The sequence below is a fragment of the Ornithorhynchus anatinus genome, chromosome X2 (genome assembly GCF_004115215.2).
Source record: "Ornithorhynchus anatinus isolate Pmale09 chromosome X2, mOrnAna1.pri.v4, whole genome shotgun sequence".
NCBI classification, from domain to species: domain Eukaryota; kingdom Metazoa; phylum Chordata; class Mammalia; order Monotremata; family Ornithorhynchidae; genus Ornithorhynchus; species Ornithorhynchus anatinus.
In genome coordinates this window covers 26926036-26943489 of record NC_041750.1, presented here as the reverse complement: position 1 = coordinate 26943489, position 17454 = coordinate 26926036, and the positions used below count along the sequence as shown (strand labels likewise).

The 17454-nt window shown below is 50.5% G+C and overlaps 1 protein-coding gene across 1 annotated transcript; it reads left to right on the top strand.

Moving 5' to 3' along the window:
• The first annotated feature begins 7920 nt into the window (after positions 1 to 7920).
• Positions 7921 to 13845, top strand: PRL (prolactin). The gene is made up of 4 exons (XM_029053223.2): positions 7921 to 8107; positions 9745 to 9852; positions 12465 to 12644; positions 13377 to 13845. The coding sequence occupies exons 1-4, from the start codon at positions 8093 to 8095 to the stop codon at positions 13566 to 13568; spliced, it is 495 nt and encodes a 164-aa protein (XP_028909056.2). The 5' UTR covers positions 7921 to 8092; the 3' UTR covers positions 13569 to 13845.
• The last annotated feature ends 3609 nt before the right edge of the window (positions 13846 to 17454 follow it).

The following is a 17454-nucleotide window of genomic DNA, read 5'->3' as shown; positions in this document are numbered from 1 at the left end:
ACCTCAAGGCCAAGCTGCATTATCAAACATTAGCTCTTCCGATAACATGATAATAAAGTCACAGGACTTCCAGGGGTGGATGGAGATTATGCTTATACAAGGTGAGCAGGAGAAATGATCCCACAGATTCGTAAGGTACTTAAACCTACCTGAAAGGGGTTTCAATTTTCTCATCTCATTTCACCTGCTGATGTAGAGGCAGATATTATCATCCCCGTTTTACAGATGAACAAACTGAGGTTCAGAAAGACCGAGAAGCAACGTGGCCTAATGGAAAAAGCACAGGCCTAGTAATGAGAGGAGCTGAGTTCCAGTCAGGTCCCCATTTTACAGACGAGGCATCTGAGGTCCAGTGAAGTGACTCACCCAAGGTCCTGCAGCAGACAAGTGGCAGAGCCAGGATTAGAACCCAGTTCCTGGGCCCCCGTTCTATCCACTAGGCCACGCCGCTTCTCCGAGTTGTCCTTTACTTAGCAGAGTCTCAGTAATAAGTGCCACATAACAGTGAGTGGTTGAAGAGCAAAAGCAGACGTGATACATCTGGAACGATTTTCAGAGAAATGCAAACACACACACACACACAAAACACATAACACAGAGAAACACGCTTGCATATGAGCGTGCAAATTCCTTCGGTGCCGGACCAGAGCAGCAGGTCCTCAGCGTGACAGCTCTCGGGGTGGAAAACCGGCCATGTCCTGTGTGCCACCTCTATGGGTGAGGTTAAACCTGGTTGGTGAGTAGCTTCTGCTCCCTACCAACCCCCTCTGGCAAAGTGCAAGAAATTTGGGGAGTGGAGCACCGCCAGGGATCGATCAAAGCCAGGGATCAATCAAACAGTCAGTGGTATTTACTGAGCACTGACTATGTGCAGAGTCCTGCCTCTTGCCTGATGGGTGACCTTGGGTAAGTCACTTAACTTCTCTGGGCCTCACTTACCTAATCTGGAAAATGGGGACTAGGACTGGGAGTCCCCCGTGGGACAGGGACTGTGTCCAACCTGATTAGCTTGTGTCTACCCCAGCGCTTAGTACGGTCCCTGGCACATAGTAAGCGCTTAACAAATACCCTTAAGAAAAAAAGATTGATTGATTCCTGAGGAAGTGCCATGAATTATCCAACCTCGGATACTAGAAACAAACCTGTCAGGAAATACTAGGGAAGCAGCGTGGCTCACTGGAAAGAGCCTGGGCTCCGGAGACATAGGTCATGGGTTCGACTCCCAGCTCTGCCACTTGTCAGCTGTGTGACTGGGGGCAAGTCACTTGACTTCTCTGTGCCTCAGTTACCTCATCTGTAAAATGGGGATTAACGGTGAGCCTCACGTGGGGCAACCCGATTACCCTGTATCCACCCCAGCACTTAGAACAGTGCTCCGTACACAGTAAGCGCTTAACAAATACCAACATTATTATCACTAGGTAACTCGTCAGAATTTAAAGTTAATGTCAAATGAAGGCTTATCTAGGATAAGAGCCCTTCAGACTCCTCCAATTCAAGAATTCAGGGATGTGAGTCAGAGAATCTGGGTTCTAATCCCAGCTCTGCCACTGCCTGCTGCGTGACCATGGGCGAGTCATTTAGTTTCTCAGAGCCTCATTTTTTTCACCTGCAAAATGGGGCTGAAATACCTGTTCTCCATCCCCGTAGACTGTGCGCTTTTTTGACGAATAGGATGTGAAAGATATCACTTTGAAAATTAAGCAATGTAATAATAATCTACTAATAGACTACTAAAGGAAAGAAGTTCAAATCCTTCCAATGCGAAATCTTTGACCAAGTTAACTCCCTTTTTTTGTGTTTTTTTTTACCATGGCTTTTTAATGTATTTCAATAGTTTTGATCAGTTGTTGTTTTATTCTTTAAGAATGTATTAGTGCCCGTCAGATGGTTTCCTAAGGGAAACTAGACTCGGTTCAGCACACGTTCAGCAAACCCCGTTTTCAGGGAGATAATGAAAAGCACTAACTAGGTTAGCGTAGAACCTTGTTTTTTTATTATTTGCCTCCATCCTCAGTTCCCAAATGACCCCGATTCTAGTTAAAATGATTCCAGATAGAGAAGTAGCATGGCCTAATGGATAGAGCATGGAATTGGTAGTCCAAAGGACTTGGATTCCAATCCTGACTCTACCACTAGTCTGTTGTGTGGCCTTGGGCAACTCACTTCAGTTCTTCATGCTTTGGTTACCTCACCTGAAAAATGGGGAATAAGTTCGTGAGCCCCAAGCGGGTCAGACACTCTGTCCAATCTGATGAGCTGGTATCCACCCAGCGCTTAGTACAGCGTCTGGCACCTAGTAAGTGCTTAACAAATACCATAAAAAAAAGTCAAGGCCTCTTGGGCCCAATATGCCAGCCAGGTGGGCACACGTTGACTTATCTAAGGGAAGAATGTTCATTAAAAACACTTTTCCTATTCATCACCATCGCTTCGCTTGGCTAATCCGCTCGTGAATAAAGGGATGCGGAGCGGATGAGAGATTAAGTGCTTGTTAATAGAGTGGGCCTCGGCCCAGAGTGAGCAGATTGGTGACGTGGTGTTGGCCGGAAACAACCATCTTTCCCTGGATGGGCACTCTTCTGGTCTCCTGCTCTTCTTCAGTTCTCGTGTGTTCAGCGGTGATGTAGCCTGGGGTTTGCTCTTTCACCGTGAGCCCCACGTGGGCCAGGGACTGTCACCAACCCCATTTGCTTCCATCCACCACAGCACTTAGTACAGTGCTTGGAACGTAGAAAGTGCTTAACAAATACCACAATTATTATTAGGATAGACTGTCTAACGTTCCTAAATTTCCCACTACTCTCCTTTTCCACTCTCCCATCAATTGATCAGACGTTCTGAGCGCTTACGCCGTGCAGAGTTCCGTACTGAGCAGCGTGGTAGAGAACAGGCCTGGGAGTTCTCTACCTCATCAATAAAATGGGGATGAAAACTGTGAGCCCCATGTGAGCCCGCACTGTGTCCAACCCGATTACCTTGTAACTACTCCAGCGCTTAGAACAGTCCCTGACACATAGTAAGTACTTAAGAAATACCACTTAAACAAAAAAGCGCTTGGGAGAATAAAATAAATGAGAGTTGGTAGACACGTTCCCTGCCCACAGTGAGCTTATAGTGAATTCACCGATCCACGAGATGATCCAGATCCGTCTTGAACTGATATTTTCAGTTGCGCTACTTCAAGTGGGATAAATTCCAAATGTTCGTTAGCAGTCAGTGGTATTTACTGAGTGCTTACTGTTTGTCCAGAGCACTGTACTGAGCGATTGAGAGTGTCCAATATAACAGAATTGGTAGATCTGTTCCCTGCCCACAAGGAGCTTGCAGTGGAGAAGGGGAGTATTAAGATCTTTTCACTCCCGGGCCTTCCAGGTGAGGCACTGATATTGACTGAGGGTGAACTGAATGTGATGCTTGGTACAAAATGCTGTAAATTTATTCACTTATATTAATGTCCGTCTCCCCCTCTAGACTGCCAACTCACTGTGGGCAGGGAGCGTGTTAACTCTGTTACATCGTACTCACCGAAGAGCAAAGTGCTCTATAAACGTCATTGATTGGGTGTTTCGTTGTCTGTCTCTTCCCATTAGACTGTAACCTCCTCGAGGACAGGGGTTGTACTCTCTCTGCAAGTTCTGCCCAAACTAAGCACGCAATAAGCTTCCAATAAATACTAAATTGATCGATCGATTGTTAAGTCTAACAGAAGACACAAGACATATTCCCGGTCCACAGGGAGCAACCTGGGGAGACAGATACAGAAATATTCCCAAGGAGTGAAATCACAATAAACGAAATTGATGTTTAAGGGGCATTTTCCTCAAAACATACTTGTTTCTGAGTCGGTTCTTCGGATTCTCTTTCATCCACAGTCCTCACTTTATCCTCTAAGACAAATAGTAAGTGCTCAGTAAGTCCCAGATCACTCAATCAGTCACTGGTATTTACTGAGTACTTACTCTGTGCAGAACGCTGAACTAAGTGCTTGGATAGAAGTTGACCATCATACTCAAAGAAGACCACGGTAACGATGGATTTTACCTATGGGGGTGGGGGGAAGAAGTGTGTGTGTGCGCTCAAAAGGCAAATGCAGGAGCCACAGTACAACCACACGATTCTGAGCTTGTGAGCTTCTTGAGAACCAGAGACTAATTCCCAGCCGTCCCATTTTCCCGGTGGTCAGTAGAGTGCTTCATACATAGGAGATGCTTCATAAATACCATCGCCCTACTATACCGTACACGACAGACAATCCCGCATTGTTTTGTTGTTGTTTGCAGCATCTGGGCCTGTTTATGATTTGCCTCCTGGTGTCAGAGTACAGCAGATTCCGATAAATCCGTCCCTACCTTCCCCTGCTCTGCACACTTCCAGGCTCTCTACCTCTCACTGGGTCCCGTCCGAGGCTTCCGAGACTGGATTCCTAAGAAATCCGAAGAGAACGCCAGCAACACCTGTCCCATTTCATGCCCATCCCCAGGGGGCTTTCCAGGAAGTCTCGTCGGAGAGAGGGAAGGGTGGGGGGAAAAAGAAAATCAAAGTATCTGGAAGATCCAGCCTGCTGCTGATGCGGTTTGATACCCTGGCCTGAGGAACGGGTCTGCTCAACTTGCCAAAGCCCTGGCCTGCTCTGTGACCTTGGGCAAGTCATTTCACCCATCTTGGTCCGGGTTCCTCCTCTGTAAAATGAGAGCAAGATACCCGTTCTCCTTCCTCCTTAGACTGCGAGCCCCACGGGACAGGGGTGGGTTCCGACATGATTCTTTCACACCGACCTCGGGGCTTAGAGCCGAGGAAGCTCTTAATAAATATGGTATTTAGGGTAACTCATCCTCTGGCTTCTCCCTTTCCCCAGCTCTAAGCACCTTCTCCCCTCCTTCCCGCTCCAGAACATTTTGCTCAGGAGAAAAACAATTAATCACAACCCCTCCGCAAATGTCCTGTTTGGGTCAGGACAGAGCATGCATATGAAGGGGCAAGGGGAATCACCTGTTCTAATGTTTGTGATTATGAGTGTAATCTCAATGGCGGATGCGTGGGCTGGGGTCAAGCAGGCTCGCCACACGGAACAGGTGAAGTGTCGGCCTTATAAAAACCCGGGCCCTTAGGCCAAGGAAACCAAAGGACCTTCGACTCCTCCTTGGTGTGCCACCCTCTCCGAAACCATCCCCACCATGGGCGCCAGGAGATCGCCATCGAAAGGTACGTGTTCCTCTCTCCATTTTTCCCACCGCCAGTGGTTCTCTTCGTTTTCCTGGTCACCTCCTCTCCCTTCATGCTATAATCCATAATAACCCTCTTCATAATCATCATCTTATTTATTGAGCACTTGCTAGGGACCTACCATAGTCAGTGTTAGCATCATAAGGGTATTTATAATAGTTGTGAAATTTGGTAAGCGCTTACTTTGTGCCAAGTACCGTACTAAGTGCTGAGGTAGAGATGAGATCATCGGGTCCCGCTTGGGGTTCACATTTGGAAGTAGAGGGGAGAAGAGGTATTGAATCCCCAGTTTACAGAGGGAACTGAGGCACCGAGAAGTTAAGCGACTTATCCAAGGTAGCACGGCAGGCAAGTGGCAGAGTCGGGATTCCTGCCCGGGGCCTCTGAGTCCCAGGCCCGTGCTCTCTCCACTAGGCCATCATGTTTCACACCTGATGATGATATTTACTGGGCACTTACTATGTGCTAAGCACTGTACTATGGACTAGATAATCAGATCAGTCACAATTCGATCTACTCATCTAATTTTTCCAACTGACCGGTGCCTGGATTTGTCATATCATTGTGTCGTACTCTCCCAAGCGTTTAGTACAGTGCTCTTCGGAAATCTGTGACCTATGGCTCTAGGTTTCACATCCACCCAACAACCCTTCTTAGTCCTGAGCGTTTTTTTCCTGTCCTGAGTACTTTAATCCACCTGTATAATTTAAATGGATTTTCATTTGTCTGCTCAATGACTTTCTCTATTTCCCCGGATGGTGTTGAACTACTACTACTAATAATAATGTTGGTATTTATTAAGCGCTTACTATGTGCAGAGCACTGTTCTAAGCACTGGGGGAGATACAGGGTGCTCAGGTTGTCCCACGTGGGGCTCACAGTTTTAATCCCCATTTTACAGATGAGGAAACTGAGGCACAGAGAAGTCAAGTGACTCGCCCACAGTCACACAGCTGACAAGTGGCAGAGCAGGGATTTGAACCCGTGGCCTCTGACTCCAAAGCCCATGCTCTTTCCACTGAGCCACGCTGCTTCTCTACACCCTTCTTCTCATAGTTTAGGTAGATCATTTTTGTCCCTCTGCTGTCCTCTTATTAGATATTTGTTTCTGTGATTCTCTCCCAAGCAGGTATACAGTGCTCTGAGCATGGTGAGTGCTCAATTAATACCCCTGATTGTCCAATAGAGTTAGTACAGTGCTCCACGCATTAATCAATCGCTATATCATGCTTAATGAGCGCTGTGTGCAGAGCACTGTATTAAGTGTTTGGGAGAGCACATCGCAACGATATAACAGATACATTCCCTGTCCATTCGAGCTTACAGCCTAGAGGGGTAGACGGGTATTAATAGAAATAAATAAATTATCAATATATACATAAGCGCTGTGGGGCTGAGGAGGATGATGAGTAAAGGGAGAAAGTCGGGGTGACGTAAAGGTGCTCAGTACATCCTACTGAGCAAGTTGGTATTACAAAGCTTTCAAGTCAATCGTGTTATTGTGGGACTGTGCTCTTCTGCTGGTGTGTGCGTTTGTGTGTGTTAGTGTGTACGGGCACGCAGTAACCCTTTCTCAGGACTTTGGATTCAAGGGTTATGGTGCGTCGGGTCTCCCACATATAAAACTTCTAGGATATTCCCTCAGGCAAATGAAGGTATCAACGCGACCCCGGAAATAACACACCCTTCACTGAATGAGGAAGCCCCTTGCGAAGCGTTCGATAATACTATCGTGAAGCACTTACCGTGTGTCAAGCACTATGCAGATCCCTGGAGTAGAGCCAAGATAATCAGGTCAGACCCAGTTCCACATGGAGCTCACGGCCTAAGAAGGAGGGAAAATGGGTTAAATGAATCCCTATTTAATAGATGAGAAAACTGAGGCACAGAGAAGCTGAGTGACTCGCCCAGGGTCAGACAGTGGGCCAGTGGCAAAGCCGGAATCGGAACACAGGTCTTTTGACTTCCAGGCTCTTTCCACTAGACCACACTGGTTCAGCGCAAGTTTAGAGGATTTGGCACTTGAAAAAGAAAGGTCAGTGTTTTAAGAAGAGGAGTCCCCCAGCTTGCCTTGTGGCTTCTTCTGCCGAGCCTCGCCTTCTGTCCCATGGGGCCAACATTTTTAGTCGGAGGGAGAACAGGTACTTAATCCCCATTTTAGTGTTGTGCAAACTGAGGCACAGGGAAGTTAAGCGACTTGCCCAAAGTCACACAGCAAGCGACCGGCAGAGCAGGGATTAGAACCCAGGTCCTCTGACTCCCAGGCCCGGGCTCTTTCCACAGGGCCACGTTGCCTCTCGGGTCGTTCGAGAGAACTCGGAGGTGGAAGGCCTGGGCAGCACAGCGTTAAGGGTCATACTGTACAGCCACTGAAAATATGCAGGGGAATTCCCAGGGCCTTCAAGTATCTTAACAGAATGACCTGGGCACTCTCCCTCAAAATTAATTTAAACTCCAAATGTTTGCAAAGAATAAAAGACCTTTGGGGAACAATCTCAGGTAGTGACCTACTTCCCAGGTCGACAAGAAGAACAAATAGAATTACGTCCCGAAATTTTCCCGGGTGATTTATCCCCCCCCCCCCCCGACTTCTCCGGTCCCGCGTCGGAACGTCATCAGGAACCGCGCCGAGAGTGATCGCCGGTGCTCGTATGGCAAACGCTCTCCGCTGGAGGGAAATGTGCGTGTCCGTGTCTCTTAAGCAGGGTTGCTGCTTCTTCTTCTGACCACAAACCTCCTCCTGGCAAAGAGTGTGGCCTCTCTGCCCGTCTGCCCCAGCGGGGCAAGCAACTGCCAGGTGTCGCTCAGTGACCTCTTCGAGCGAGCGGTCGTCCTTTCCCACTACATTCACTCCCTCTCTTCGGAAATGTTCACCGAGTTCGTAAGTAATAATAATACTAACAGTGGTATCTGTAAAAGGCTTATTACGTACCAGGCACTGTACTAAGCGCTGGGGTGGATAGAAGCAAATCGGGTTGGACACAGTCCCCGTCCCACGTGGGGCTCACAGTCTCCATCCCCATTTTACAGATGTGAGAACTGAGGCCCAGAGAAGTGAAGAGACTTGCCCAAGGTCACACGGCAGACAAGTGGAGGGGCCGGAATTAGAACCCAGGTCCTTCGGACCCCCAGGCCCGTGCTCTATAATTCATTCATTCATTCAATTGTATCTATTGAGCGCTTACTATGTGCAGAGCACTGTACTAAGCGCTGGGAATGTACAATTGGGCAACAGATAGAGACAATTCCTGCCCGGTGACGGGTTCACAGTCTAAACAACTGGGTGATAATGCTGGTTGTTAAGCGCTCACTATGTGCCAAGCACTATCCTGAGCTCTGAGGTAGATACAAGGTAATGAGGTTGTCCCACGTGGGGCTCACAGTCTCCATCCCCATTTTACAGAGGAGGTAACTGAGGCACAGGGAAGTTAAGCGGCTTGCCTGAGGTCACCCAGGAGACACGTGGTAGAGGCCGGATTAGAAGCCACGTCCTCGGCCGCGCAAGCCCGGGTTCTTTCCACAAAGACAAGCGGCTTCTCAGCTGCTCTATCCACTAGGCCATACTACTTCTCAGTTAGAATTTAGTTAGAGGGCCAGCGAACCGTAGACGGAGAGCAGATCGCCCGCAGGGACAGGGCCGAGAGAGGGAGCGGCGCGGGAAGGGCCCTTACGGGAACCGTCAGTCAGTCAATCGAATTTATAGAGCGCTTACGTCGTGCCGAGCACTGTACTAAACACCGGGGAGAGTACGCTATGACGGTATAACGGGCACATCCCCTGCCCACAGTGAGCTTACGGACTAGAGGCAGGCGTTAGTAGAAATAAATAATTGACATAAGTGCTGTGAAATATGGAGGGAGGATGAAGAAAGGGCGATGCAGAAGGGAGTTGAAGAAAAGGAGAAGAGGGCTTTGACGGGGACTCTACCCCTCCCCAGCGTTGGCTCTGCTTGAGGACCAAAGCAGGGCCGGGAGGACGCTCGTGGCGGCTTGAAGGTGTCGATCAAATGGAAACGTGTCTTCCTTGAGCGGGGATGGGCACTAGGGTGGGGCAGGCCGACAACACGGGCAGGTTCGGGGAGTTTGGATGAGGAGATCCATTCGGGATTTACTGGACAGAAAGTTAAAGACGTGAAGGAGAAAAGTTAGAGGCTTTGGATGGTTCAGGCTTGGTCACTGGAGGAAACATCACAGACGGAGAGGGGAGAGTTTAGGGGTTTGGGCCGGTCCCTGTAGGGTCACCGAAGGGAGGGTCAGGGACGGTGAGGGGAGGGAAAGGGCCGTCGGATGGTCCGCGCTGGGTCGCTGGGGGAAGAGTCAGGGCTGGAGAGGGGAGGGTCGGGGGTGACGGACGGGTGTCCACGGAAGGCAACCAGGACGTAGTTCTGCCAAGAGTTGTGGATCCTCCGTCAGAGATGGACCACTGGGCCGAGAGGACAGTAGGTCTGGCCCTCCCATGGCATTTCCATGCGAGCTCTTGTCTCCCCCTCCTCTCTCCCCCCCCGCCCCAACCCCTCAGGACGAACGCTACGCCCAGGGCCGCGGGTTCATCACCAAGGCCATCAACAGCTGCCACACCGCCTCCCTGGCCACCCCGGAGGACAAGGAGCAAGCCCAGAAGATTCACGTGAGTGATTTTCGCTGCCCACTTCCCCAGGGGTGGTCCTGGCCGGGCAGCGGGGGATGTCTGGGTGGAACAGGAAGGTCAAACAGTAGGAACAGAGAGCAACCCAAGGCAATAATTGCGCAGGGAAACCAAGTCACCCACCCAGATTTCATTTGGAGATGGGGTGAAGAGTTAGGATGTTTAGGGGAACTGGGGATGTATGCACAGAGCTTGGGAGTTGCAGTTGGGCCTGGACGAGCTCTGTGGCCTCGTGGAAAAAGCACGGGCCTGGGTTCTAATCCCTTCTCTGTCACATTCCTGCTCTGTGACTGTGGGCAAATCACTTCTCTGGGCCTCAGTTACCTCATCGATAAAATAATAATAATAATAACGGTATTTGTTAAGTGCTTACTATGTGGCAAGCATTGCTTTAAGCGCTGGGGGAGATACAACATAATCAGATTGACCCACGTGGGGCTCACGGTCTTAATCCCCATTTTACAGATGAGGTAACTGAGGTACAGAGAAGTGAAGTGACTTGTCCAAGGTCACACGGCAGACAAATGGCGGAGCTGGGATCGGAACCCATGACCTTCTGACTCCCAGGATCTAGCCACTACGCTTGAACTCTTCAGCCGCTGATGGATAGACGTCAGGCTCTCCTGCGGCCAATCAGGGCAGTTAATGGAGCAAAAACAAAGCATCTCTATGGTGATGCTTCGGAATCCCTCCCCCTCTGCCAAATTCCACCTCATTCCCCATTTCCCCCACTCGCCATCAATTTGTTTTTCCCCGTTTCAGTGGTCCCGTTTATCACCACGGCAGCAATCAGTCCGGGAGCAAATTACGGGGCGCTATCTTAAATCGTGTCCCGAAGCCATCAGACTTGGCAATCGATGACCTACAGGGAGGGGATGGACGAGAAGGGTCATCCAAACCCAGACTGGTTTCCAAGTCCTCTCTGTCGTCGAGACTCGGCGGGGACGGGGAAAGATGCAAAGACATCAGCCGAGGGACCGGCTGTGGGGAAGAGTGCTTCTCGGTGTTGGGTTGCTAGCTTTTCCCGAGGACGCTGTCATCTTCCTCCTTGCGAGAGTGTCACAGTGGGAGTTACCGAAAACGCTTCAATTCCCCGAGGACAGTCGTTGCCTTGGAGATAAACCATAACCCCGGGACGAGCCACAGAATCGTGCTCCGCGCACGGGTCAAGCTCTTGAGTCTGAACGCCTTGCCGCATAGATGAAAGAAATCTTCCCACACTCCCCGAATTGTCTTTTCCTTACGACACATCCCCCCCCCCCCAATTTCCAAAGCTGGCCCATAAAATCTGTGAAGGACCTAGGATTGAGGGGGGTAGAAAAAACAGACCGTGCAAACCTGAGTAGCTTGGGTTCGACACGCAGATGGATCACTGGTCTGCTGTGTCAACTTCAGTCTCCTCATCTGTAAAATGGGCCTGTTACCATTGGCCTCGCACTAATAATTGGGGTATTTGTTAAGCGCTTACCACGTGCCAGGCACTGTACGACCACACAGGGATGTCGTGAGGATGAAATGGAAAGAGAAGGGCCTTGGGAGTCAGCGGACCTGGGTTCTAATCCCAGCCCCGCCACTTACCTGCTGGGTGACCTTGGGCAGTTACTTCACCTGATTGCGCCTCAGTTTCCTCTACTGAAAATGCGGATTCTATCCCGACCCTCCACCCTCCTTGGACTGTGAGCTCCATGCGGGACACGGACTACGTCTGACCGATTAACTTGGATCTATCCAGCACTTAAAACAGTGCTTGACATGTAGTAAGCATTTAAGAAATTTCAAACACCATAATTATTAAGCAGATCGGTCATTTGTATTTAATAATAATAATGTTGGTATTTGTTAAGCGCTTACTATGTGCAGAGCACCGTTCTAAGCGCTGGGGTAGACACAGGGGAATCAGGTCGTCCCACGTGGGGCTCACAGTCTTAATCCCCATTTTACAGATGAGGGAACTGAGGCCCAGAGAAGTGAAGCGTCCATAGTCGCACAGCTGCCAAGTGGCCGATCCGGGATTCGAACCCATGACCTCTGACTCCAAAGCCCTGCTCCTCTTACTTAACATCAGGTCACTTGAGGAGGATTTAGTGCAGAGAGACGAAGAGGAAATGAGTTTTTAGTGAGTGCTTACTGTATGCGGAACACTGTACTAAGCGCTTGGGAGAGTACATGAGATCAAGATACAGGTGAAAGTTCTGGGAAAAAAATCCATCAAGGGTATAACACTGTCTTGGACCTTGGGGGAGTCAGCCCCCCTGGGAAATCTGAACGTTCCCCACGGCCCCGGGGGAAGCGGCGCGGTTTAGTAGCTAGAGCCCCGGCCTGGGAGTCAGAAGGATCCGGGTTCTAACCCTGGCTCTGTCACATGTCTGCCGTGTGACCTTGGACAAGTCACTTCACTTCTCTGCGCCTCAATTCCCTCATCTGTAAAATGGAGATAAGAGTGTGAGCCCCAGGCGGGACAAGGACTGGGTCCAACCTGATTAACTCCCATCTACCCCAGCGCTCAGGACGGTGCTCGGTACCTAGTGAGCGCTTAACAAATACCGTCCTCGTTCGTTATTTTAACGGTCTCTGTTGGTGGCGGTGGCGGGCAGCACGAGGACCTCCTGAATTTGGTGCTGGGTGTCCTGCGCTCCTGGAACGAGCCCCTCTACCACCTGGTCACCGAAGTGCGAGCGATGGAAGAGGCCCCCGACACCATCGTCCTGAAAGCGATGGAGATCGAGGAGCAGAACCGCCGCCTTCTGGAGGGCATGGAGAGGATCGTGGGCCAGGTGACCGTTGTCCCAACCCTTCCCTCCGCGTCTCGCCCGCTCCCCACGGAGGGGATGGCGAGAAGACCCCGTCTCGGAGAATCTGAGCGGGGTGACCCCCTCAGAGAGGAAGAGGCCCTCATCCTCGCCTATTCCCCCCGCCACTTAACAATGCCGCTTCCTGCCCTTTTAGCTCCCTGAAAACCCTCTCGCTCCACCTTGGGGAATCCTTTTCCTCAAGAAACCATCTAATCCCAGCTCCTCCGCTTGCCTGCCGGGTGACCTTGGGCAAGCCTCTTAACTCCCGCGGGCCTCAGTTCCCCCTCTGTAAAAATGGGGATAGGGTACCTGTCCTCCCTCTTCCTCAGAAAGCAGCATGGCTTAGTGGATAGAGCACAGGCCTGGGAGTCCGAAGGACCTGGGTTCTAATCTCAGCTCTGCCACGCGTCTGCTATGGGACCTTGGGCAAGTCACTGCACTTCTCCGGGCCTCAGTTACCTCTTCCGTAAAACGATCAAGGCTGCGAGCCCCCTGTGGGACAGGGACCGTGTCCAACCCGATTTGCTTGTATCCACCTCAGTGCTTAATGCGGTGCCTGACACGTAGCGCTTAAATACCACAGTTGTTATTATTACTGCATGATATTTGCCCCAGTGCTTGGCTCCTAGTATTATTAACATCGTCATTATTACCGACGACTTGGAAATCATTAAACAGAGGGCGCGGGCCACGTTTTGTCTCCTCGCCGATTAGGTCCGTCCGGGAGAAACGGGCAGCGACGTCTTCTCGACCTGGTCCGGGCTGCCCGCCCTGCAGAAAGCCGACGAGGACAGCCGCCTCTTCGCCTTCTACAACCTCCTGCACTGTCTGCGGAGGGATTCCCATAAGATCGACAACTACCTGAAGCTCTTGAAATGCCGCCTCATCCACAACAGCAACTGCTGAGCGTTCTGGGTTCCGCCCCGGGCCCCCAACCCCCTCCCCGACCTCGCCCTGGGCCCCGGGGGCCGGCCTCGTGCTCCGGACCCTCAGCTGGGGGTCTGTGTGCGCTCGTCTGAAACCCGTCCCCTGCTTCCCGTCACCCAATCTGTCCCCAGTCGCCATTCAGGAGTGGCGAGCCTTCCTCGGAGCCCCCGGTTCCCTGGCTGGATTCACTTCCGCTGGGGACCGAGGGACACAGACAGAACTTACAGGTGAAGGGATTAAAGTTTGCTGGAAAATACCTCATAGACAAGTTCATCTGTTTTTCTGGGGGGGAGGAGAGGAAGGGGCAATAAGCCCACCAGGTTGTGGGGACTAAACATATAGGAACTCAATTTAGGACCGTTGAGAAACATCGTGGCCTAGTGGATAGAGCACGGGGCTGGGAGTCAGAACGACCTGGGTTCTAATCCCGGCTCCGCCACTTGTGTGCTGTGTGACTTTGAGCAGATCACTTCACTGGGCCTCAGTGGCCTGGTCTGTAAAATGGGGATTAAGACCGTGAGCCCCAGGCAGGACAGGGACTGTGCATTCTTTCCACTAGACCATGCTGCTTCTCTGCACGTGAATTCCACTAAATTCCTAGGGAAGCTGGGTCGGGGTCCGGGGAGAGAGGGACTCACCCTCTCCCCCGGCCCCCAGAGAACTGTATCCCGACTCATCGCCACTTGCCATTACCCATTAATCCCAAGGGACTTTTCAGAGGTACATAAATACATAGAAAGGTCATTATGATTTCTCACTCAATACAAACTGATAAATAGAGCCTATTTAAAGCTGAATCTGACATTTCAGAGGGTGACCTATGACCTCTGTGGCTGAAACAAGTGGCGATTTGCGTGCCTGGTGATAGACATCAAATGATGGACTCAGAGGGAATAACCACTATTGTTAATTCAGTGGGATGGGAAGAGTACATGCTTATGTACTTCAAGCTTTTTTTAAAAAAAAAAAAAGTATTTGTTAAGCGCTTACTATGTGCCAGGCCCTGTATTAAGTGCTGGGGTAGATACAAGCTAATCACATTGGACACAGTCTATGTCCCACGTGGGACATAATCCCCATTTTGCGGATGAGGTAACTGAGGCACTGAGAAGTTAATAGTCGCGGTATTTGTTACGCTCTTACAGTGTGCCAGGCACTTCACTAAGCACCGGGGTGGACACAGGCAAATCGAGTTGGACGCGCTCCCTGTCCCACCTGGGGCTCACAGTCGCAATTCCCATTTCCCAGATGAGGTAGCAAGGCGTGGAGAAGTGGCTTGCCCTAGGTCACGCAGCAGACAAGAGGCGGATCTGGGATTAGAACCCACAACCTTCTATCTATCCAGTACTCCATGCTGCTTCGGAATGCACCAGCTGACCCTGCAACCGGTCAGCTAGGTGAGGCCCGGGAGTCCGCCCGGAAAATCCATCTGAGCAAGTACTGCACTGCAGCCTGGGTGACGATGATCAATATATATGCCCGGGACCAAGGGATGACAAAGCGTTCAATTATCTCTGACCGGCACCGTCCCTGACAAGACGGAGTGGAATCTGCGTGTGACGGAGGGGGCCGGAGGGGGCCGGGGGGGGTGGGTTGGGGGTCGGAGGCGGGAAGAAGAGGGGGGCACCAAACCTCAGGAAGGAAAATGGCAGAGTCACCGAGTAGCCTTCTCCTCGGTGCAGCTCCGGAGATGGATTTCGGAAACTCTCCCCCACGGGCGGACAAGTAAGTTCAGCCTTTATTTCCCAGTGGTCCAATGCTCAGTACCATCTAACAGAACCTCCTTATTTTACTGCTAATGTGATGGATTTCTTCTCATTTTCATAATGCTGGAAGCGTATCCAGACACCCAAGGACCAGGCTGAAAAAAATAAATGCTCAAACCTTCAGAACCTGGTATGTCGGACTAGGAATAATAATAATAAAAATAACTGTGGTATTTGTGTAGCTCTATTTTGCCCAGTGCTCTGCTAAGTACTGGGAAAAAAACAAGATCATCAATAGGGAGTCAGTCCCTGTCCCATGTGAGGCTCTCGCGGTCTAAGGAGGAAAATTAAGAAATCCAGCTGCTTCCATGGAAATTCCAAGACTCCTTTTCTTATCCGGTTCCCCCAAGCCCCCCTCCCGAACCCCACCGCCTGACCCCGGCCCCAATCATTGCCTTGGGCCCATCGCTTTGAAGGGCTATGGATGGAGTGGAAATATCCCATTGTTCACCTGGACATTTCTGCTCCTGTGTTCTTAATGGCTTTTCAAACCCTTTTTATTTGGGAGTTAAAATGACTATCAAAGAACATTGCGGCAATATCTCCAATCCTCAGGGCTTTCTGCCTGTGTTTATAGATGTCCCTCCATAATTGAACATAGAGAAAAATGTCCTTTTTTATGGTCGTGATTTTTTCATTTCCTTTCACTTATTCGACTGGGAGGAGGAAATGAAAAACTCTGAGCGATAGGGCTCCACGCCGTGGAAACAGCATCCATTCCTGGCGGCCGCTGGGACAGGATGCGAACAGTAACCGGGCTATTTGTTAAGAGCTTCCTAGATGCCAAGCACTACGCTAAACACTGGGGTAGATACGATACAGTCAGGTAAGACACAATCCCTCTCCCCCACGGGGCTCGCAGCCTAAGAGGAAGGGAGGACGGGTGTTTTATCCCTATTTGGTAGATGAAGAAACTGAGGTACAAAGGAGTCAAGTGAATAATCCACTCAGGACGCACCAAAGAATAAGAAGTTGATAATGACAGAAGCCTGTGAGAAATTGGACCTCATCTCTGACGAGTAAAAATGCCTTGGAAATTATCGCTTGTCCTTTGAGAAGCCTCTGGCGGATAGCAGGCTGCAAATCGTAAGCTCGTTGTGGGCAAGGAATGTGTTTATTGTTGTATTGTACTCTCTCAAGTGCTTATTACAGTGCTCTGCGCACAGTAAGTGCTCAATAAATACGAATGACTGGCTGGGAGACTCCCACCTCCTGCATCACCAGCCCCTAAAAGCAGATAACTCTTTTAAGCCCCTCTCCCTGTCGAGTGATCTTCCAACCAACAATGATGCTGTCCATAACTCCGTTCTCCCTGAGGGCTATTAACGATAATAATAGCAACTGTGGTATTTGTTCAGTGCTTATTATGTTCCAGGTACTGTGATAAGCACTGGGTGGATACAAACGAATTGAGCTGGACACAGTCTCTGTCCCACGTGGGGTTCACAGTCTTAATCTCCATTTTACAGGTGAGGGAACTGAGGCACAGAGAACTGAGTGTCACTCGGCAGACAAGGGATTAGAACCCAGATCCTTCTGCCTCCCAGGCCCAGGCTCAGTCCACTAGGCCATGTTGCTTCTCTCATCGCGACCCCTTTCCATCGGTCCTTCTGGACAACATAGAGGGACAACCCATGTTTTCTATCTAATAAGCAGCTCTGGGTGACTTAAGGGCCACCCCTGTCATTTCCTCCCTGGTCCGACCATCGCCCGTCCCTACCCCCAACCTCCCAAGGGTATGAGAACAGCCACCTCCAAGCACGCCCCCCCCCCCCCCCCGGCTTAACCCCGCAGCCCTAATTTCCCCGTAATAATAATGATTCCAAGCCCAACCTCCACCCAGGTTCAAAGTAGATCCCCATTTCCCGTCTGCTCAAGGGTGAGCGAGCAGGTAGGCATTCGGACAGAGAGTAAGCCTCAGAGAAACCTTGCCATCCACAAGGTTGCTCTCGAGACATAATCAGCGATCTCCCACCAAGCCCCTGACCTGGCCAAAATAACGCGCCAGGCAGGTGTTTCGTCTTATTCCTGATTGTTGGGCGGCATGCAGGCGGCCCGGAGGGGAGGTGTGGGAAGTTGAGGGAAGCCCAGATATCATC

What these genes read in the sequence shown, in the direction of transcription:
- PRL (XM_029053223.2), top strand. An exon ending in AGCAAGCCCAGAAGATTCAC is followed by an intron (nt 9,853 to 12,464) that starts GTGAGTGATTTT and finishes GGTGGCGGGCAG; the next exon opens with CACGAGGACCTCCTGAATTT. An exon ending in TGGAGAGGATCGTGGGCCAG is followed by an intron (nt 12,645 to 13,376) that starts GTGACCGTTGTC and finishes CTCGCCGATTAG; the next exon opens with GTCCGTCCGGGAGAAACGGG.